The sequence below is a fragment of the Pteropus alecto genome, unplaced genomic scaffold (assembly GCF_000325575.1).
Source record: "Pteropus alecto unplaced genomic scaffold, ASM32557v1 scaffold7, whole genome shotgun sequence".
Classification (NCBI taxonomy): Eukaryota; Metazoa; Chordata; class Mammalia; order Chiroptera; family Pteropodidae; genus Pteropus; species Pteropus alecto.
Genome location: NW_006494614.1, coordinates 55,243,928 through 55,250,762, shown reverse-complemented (window position 1 = coordinate 55,250,762; position 6,835 = coordinate 55,243,928). Strand labels below are relative to the sequence as shown.

Here is a 6,835-nt window from a genome sequence, read left to right as displayed (position 1 = left end):
CCCCCACCCCTTTTTTTACCTCCCTGGGGTGCCCCAAGACCAGCTGCAGTCATGAAGCTGCCCAGCAGCAGCAGGCAGCTGTGCCAGTGGTAGCACTGGAAGCATCTACGACCCTGAGAGAGCTTGTCTTCTGGGCCAGAGGAACCAGGAAAAGGGACTCCTGTGGTCAGGGAGTGTGGGAAGAGTCCCTGTTACATTTTTCTGACTCGTCTCTCATTGCTTCATCTCAAGGTCGGCCCAACTGTGAGAGAGTAAAGGGAGCCAAAACTCTGAAAAAAAACCCCGGCTTTATAGCCAGAGGACTGGGAATAGGGGACTGGAGAGTGTGAGAGAAATTCCAGAGAGGAGAGAGCTAGAAATCTTTTAATTCTATGTATGCATCAAAACAAGTCTCAGGTTTACTCCCAAGCTGCACATAAAAAACAGATCCAAAGAAGCATAGGCTTGGAGAATTTAACAGACATTATAAATACAACCCACAGAATGTGGGACAGAACTTGCACTCTGATCTTCAAGATTTTGCTTGCTTAAAACAAACAAACAAACAAACAAATATACATTCTCCAGAGGATTTTAACAGGACCCTCTGTTGCCATCACTCCTCGTTACTCTTTACCTAGTTATTCCCTATTTATCCTTAAAAATCCAGCTTAGGCCTCATCTCCTCCAAAAGCTTTCCTTTTCTGTGCCAGGCTTAACTAACTACAAGAACTTCCCCTCCCTCTTCCTTAACAAACAATGAAGAGCTATTAGGTATTTACCTTGTTACATGGAGATTTTCTGGTCGCATCTCACCTCTGCAGGGGTTGATGAGGTTTTAGTCTCCAGGTCACCAGAACTCAGCTTGGTGCTTAGCACATGGTAAAAGTTAGTACTGCTACCAATAATGATAAATTATAAGTGTAGTTTGTACAGTAAAAAATGTCTATAAAGTTAAATCTGTTCACCTAAACATATCAAAATTGCCTAAAGTATTTTTTAACAAGGCAGTCTTTATTTTTTAAAAACTTAATACAACACTATTGCAGTAATTTATTATATATCAGAGACAGAGAAATACTCCAATGATGTAACCCATATGGACGTCAAGCAAGTCTGGCAGTCCTGGGAAAAGGCTATTGCTTTAAATATTGATTAGTAATGACTGGACCTGCATGGAGTGATCTTCTGAGGAAATGGAAGGAAGTGGCAGTGTTGGAAGCTTGCGGGGAGAGGTCCCAGACAATCCCAGTCAACAGCAAGCATGTTTATTTACATAGAAAAGGATAACATTAGCAACAAAATTTGTCTAATATCAATTTGAGTAAATGCTTTCCCCTTAACTGTTCAGGGCTCAAAACATTCCTATTTTGTACTTGTAGTAGGGGAAAACAATGTTTTGGCTGTCTCCCCACATACACTTTCCCCATTTTCTAAGAAAGATGTGGCAGGCAGAAAGCAAATCGTTGAGGGACTTCCTAGCTTTTATATTTCAGAAATCTAGATTTCACTCTACTTTGTTGTTAATCGTTTTACCTGAGGTGGTAGGACAGGGCAGGGAGAGGAAAAATAAGGATGAAGATAAAACTTGTTTTGAAAGAAATTTTTGATCGAGAACCACCTACCTATACCTTAACTGAAAATCAGTCCTTTAACAGAAAGATCTTCCTCTTCTACAGATGCATAGCTTAAGAGCAAATGCAAGTGAGGCAATGAGAGGTGGTAGCAGCACCTGCAGGCCAGCCAGATTCCCCTCACAGTACATACTTATCCCAACAGTAAACCTACCTTCCTGGTGTAAAAATGGCTGGACAATGGAATGGCTGACCAGAAGTTCAACAAGGGAATGATATCCCCCACGGTCCCAACAAAGTCTCAGGCATGTCATCAGCCAGAAAACTCAGGAAGTGTTACTCTGATCAACTGAGGGAAGTCGCCTAACCTATTCTGGGATGTTCGAACGTACAGTCCTCTGGAAAAATCCAGGGCTGAGGGAGGGCTGGTAAAATTTACCATTATGAATTGTTATACACAGTCAGGCACATAGAAAATATTTATTAGAACATCATTCATTATAGATAAAGAAAAGATATATTTTCTCACTAAAAATCACAGAAGGATTGGCAGGGGTGGGTCCCATCCCCAGCCCTGATGGAAGCAGGATTCTGTGGGTGGGAGGAAGACGAGGGAGAACCTGTCTATGTGAATTTATTAAGCAATTAAAAAGCAATCTCCTGAAAGCACCAAAACTGCACAATAAACTTTTTCCTCTAAAGTACAAACATTTAGCTTCACCATCATCCCCAAACATCAAAAAAGTAAAAATTTTCCCCAGGAAATGCAGGTCCAAACTTTGGGTTTTACACAAAGAACCGGGAGCCACGCAGGTACTTGTTCAGAGGCCACAGGTTGCTCCCTCCCTCGTTGGAGGTTCTCCTCTGGCACTGCTTGCAGCGCCGATACTTCTCACACTGGTCCAGGAGGAAGAGCTTGTCTGAGGCCCTGAGGAGAGGCCAGGAAAAGCAGTCATTAGTAGGTGCACCCTGAGTCTTTGCTGGGGGCCTAGCTGGGAAGCCAGTGCTGTGGAAGGGACCTTGGAAGGGATAAAAAGGAAAGGTATCGCTTGTCCCCGCCCTCCAGCATTTACCAGCCACCTGTCATCTCCCACTTGCAGTCTCTCTCCCTCTACGCTGCTACTTGCAGTTCACCCCAGTTCAGCTTGTCCTCTCCCGCTTCCAAACCTCCACTATCTCCTTGTTCCCCAGTAAATAAAAGGCTCTGACTTTGGTGCCTTCGCAACAGTCTGATCCCAGCTCCACTTCCCAGACACACCCACCCAAGTCCTCAGAGAACAGTAACTTGCCCAAGGTCACACAGCCAGCGAATGGTGGCTCCAAAGCCTCTGTGTTTGCTGCTTTGCCATGTGCATGCACTTTTACCTGGTAGGCTCCCAGGAGACAGTGTTTGAGCGAGGGATCAGGTCATTAAGCTGCTGGTTAACAGTTAACACCCCAGTAGCCAATTAAGAGTAGACTTGCAGTGAAAAGTTTCAGGAGGCCAGAGGCCTCTGGACAGACATGGGGCAGGAGAGGGAATGGAGATGAAGAGGACAAAAGAGGCTCAAAGCAGAGACGAAGGGATGGCAGTGACTGATTTCTGCTTCAGTGATTTTTCTTGATTATTCAGGACAGGGCCCAGCATGTTTCCCCACCCTATCAAAATTTCTACATGGGTGGAATTCTATAAAAAGGAGCATCAAGAACAACTTTAAAAGGAAAAAGAACAATCCTGGCAATGGGCAGGGGAAGACCTACCTGGCTTGCTTTGATAATGATACAGAGTCTCAGGTGCTAACTACATACATTTAAATCTTGTTTTTGCTTTTGCTTTGTTTACTTTTTAATACCAATCAATTCCTTCTTTCTGCCTTCTGCCTGCTGGAGTCCCTGCCCACGTTGGCCTAGGCCTTCAGGGACTAGGTCTGCTCTGCCATGTCCTGGGAGCAGCTCTGTTATCCTGCCATTCTAGGTTATTTCCTCTGTCTCCACTGTCCTTGATCACCATGTTAGCCAAGACTTCTGAAATCCAACTGAAATCTCCCTGGCATTAATGTCACTACCTTTTACCTGCTTCCCTCAACACTTCCAACACTGAGAAAATGGCTTGAAATCCCCAAGCCCCCTTTCCTTTCCTCATCCAAACCACCCCTCTTCCCCTTTGGAACCAATTTCTCATGTCATCCCTCATACTGTCATTGTCGCAAAATATGGAGTTCGCCCATTAGAAAGACAGGCGAGAAATGCCTTAAAAGAAAATCTAAAAGGAAAGAGAAAGTTACATATCAAGACACATTATAATAAATTTTACCTATGATAAAAATTAGTTGATAATTGGCAATTTAAAATATTATTTTAGTATATTCAGTTTTAATAACATTTGATTTTATAGGCTTGGTCTGTTTCTTCAAGTTTTTAACACTCTATTAAATCATATTTTACAAAGTGCTTTAATTTTTTAAATACTTTTCCACCTCTTTATTTGATCCCCCAAACTCCTATGTTACATAAGTCAGGCAAGTGTTTACGTTCCCCATCTTACAAAGAAGAAAAGTCAAAAATATTATCTGCCTCTCCAAAGTCAGTGTTAATTTTCAAAGCCATGAGTAGAATCCCTGACTCTAAATTGTAAATAGATAGCTTGTGGACAGAGGACAGGGATATAATAATACATTTCAGGAGGATGTTCTTGGTTTGTTCCCTAATGGGCTTCTCACATTTCCAGTTGCCAATCTTACCCACAACCCATTAACTCTGCTCTTAAATGACCATTCTGTAAGCCTTGGATGTGTTCAGATGGAAACTCACTCTTCTTATTTCCTTCTAGTTATTTCTAAAGAGAATTCTCACCCTCTTTCCTCCACAAAAAGAAAATAAAGCCACCCTATGCAGAGGCAAAGATTAGGGCAGGGATGGCAACTATATAATATACAATACAGTATTCTTCAACCCCATATTCATAATAGACATTTCTAATACATCATAGCAGTTTTTCCAACTGAACCCAAATTCTTTTCTTCACAAAGTTCTCTAGGTAGCCACAACTAATCGACTGGAGTTGGCACTTGCCATCCCTGGATTAGAGGAAAGTAAAAAAGGAGCAGAGGATATTTTCTTTACAAGCAAAGAACCTGTGGTTCAAATCAGGTATTACCGCTCGAAAGCCTTCTCCTCCAGGTCTCGCTGCCTCTTCATTGCTGCGCTCTTTTCCCAATCCTCCTGTAAGCTTTGGTTCATTCTGTTCACGCGCTCCAGCTCAGCATTTCTGTCTGCCAAGCGCCTAGAGAGAAAAGAATACTCTGATTCCTTCTCAATACTGGGAAGGGCATGCACCAACCTTGGGAGCCCCCAAATGGAGTTTTCTGGTTGATGACACACCTGAGGCTTTGTTGGGATCTTGGGGAATATCATTCCCTTGGTGACCTTTTGGTCAACCATTCTATTGTCCAGCCATTTTTATAGGAAGGTAGGTTTATTGTTGGGATAAGTGAGGGGAATCTGGCTGGCCTGCCAGCTGCCACCACCACCTCTCATTCCTTTTATTGTAAATTATACAAAAACTTTCCAGTTTTGTTCACTAGTCTTTTGCAATATACTAACAGACATGAACACTGTAAAAAAACAAAACAAAACAAAACAAAACAAAAAAACATAGTGAAACTCCTAGCTTTTAAAAAATTTATGGATCTAGGACCTTTCATCTTCAATCCTGGTTTAAGTTAGCAGGATTGAAACCTTTTTCCAATTAGCAAATTCAGCCTTTAAAGTCATTAATTTCCTTCCAGGCTAATTTAACTGATCTGAAGAATCATCTCAAATGGATTTCCAATACTTTATGTTTTTTCCCTTTTATTCCAGCCTTCTGCTGTCAGTAATCAGCCTAGTGATTGCTATAGGCATTTTACAAGACAAAGTATACAGGCATATAAAAGAGAAAAGAAACAGAAGTGACTAGGCAAAAGAAAATAAAATCAAGAATAACATTATGAAGAAGGTAGAACAAACAAACAAAAAAAGGAGTGTTTGGTAAAGGTCGTATCCTTCAAAGAAGTGACTGCAATATCTCTCTCTTCAAGTACAATGTCCCAGTAGTCCCAATGTTAAGTACTTCTATTACTGATCTCCAAACACATTGTCATTGCTGTTGTGAATCACCTTAAATCTGGTTCAAATTATTTATATATGTCTATTTCTTGCCAAACTGAAACTCTTACTGTTCTCAATAAAACCTAAAAGAGACTTCACTAAATGTGACTGTTGACTTAGCCCACTCTGAAGGGCTTTGTGTCACAAGTAGCAACCACCACTAGGTGTCAGGACTCTTCAATGAAAACCAATAATGTGCTCTGTGCTGGTTCGCTTTCCCTAAAATAGCAGGGCCACATTTTCCTCTAACAAGCATTGGTTTAACAGCTATTATGAAGTCATTATAACGATTAAGTGAAATAATTTACAGAAAGTGCCAATGCCTATCACACAATGGAAGCTCAATGACTGGTATCTATTATATGTATTTTTTATAACTTGTTTTCTTTTCACAGTTTTTAAAATTATAGTAAAAAACACATAAAACTGACCATCTTAACCACTTCTAGTGTACAGCTTATTTAGTATTAAGTATATTAACATCGTGCAACCAATATCCAGAACTCTTTCCACCTTGCAAAAATGAAACTCTTTACCTATTAAACAACTCCCTACTTCTCCCTCCCCCTGATTTCTGGCAACAACCATTCTACTTTGTTTCCATGAATTTTACTACTCTACTATATATAAGTGGAATCACATAACTATTTGTCTATGACTTGCTCATTTCACTTAGCATAATGTCTTCAAGGTTTATCCAAGTTTTGACATGTCAGAATTTCATTCCTTTTTAAGGCTGGATAATATTTCATTGTATGTGTATAGCACATTTTGTTAATCCATTCATCTGTTGCTCAGCTATTGTGAATAATGCCGATATGAACATTAGTGTGCAAATATCTCTTCAAGATCCTGCTTTCAATTCTTTTGGATATATACCCAGAAGCGTGATTTCTGGATGATATGATAGTTCTATTTTAAATGTTTTGAGGAACTGCCATACTGTTTTCCATAGTGGCTGCACCATTTTACATTCTCACCATCAGCGCACAAATATTTCAAATTCTCCACATCCTCATCAACACTTATTATTTTCTGTTTCTTTGATTTTAGCCATGCTAATGGGTATGAGGTAGTATCTCATTGTGGTTTTGATTTGCATTTCCCCAATGACTGTGACATTGAGTGTCTTCATGGCTCGTTTGCCCTTTATA

At 40.6% G+C, this 6,835-nt stretch overlaps 1 protein-coding gene across 1 annotated transcript in view; it reads right to left on the bottom strand.

The window, feature by feature from the left end:
• Nucleotides 1-2,107: 2,107 nt before the first annotated feature.
• The window catches only part of CCDC81 (coiled-coil domain containing 81), a 45,009-nt gene continuing 40,281 nt past the window's right edge, over nt 2,108-6,835 (bottom strand). The window contains exons 14-15 of the mRNA XM_025042519.1: nt 4,690-4,815; nt 2,108-2,481 (exon numbers count right to left, since the gene is read on the bottom strand). Of these exons, the coding sequence (XP_024898287.1) occupies nt 2,340-2,481; nt 4,690-4,815 (268 nt within the window). The 3' untranslated portion in view covers nt 2,108-2,339. The remainder of the gene's footprint in view (nt 2,482-4,689; nt 4,816-6,835) is intronic.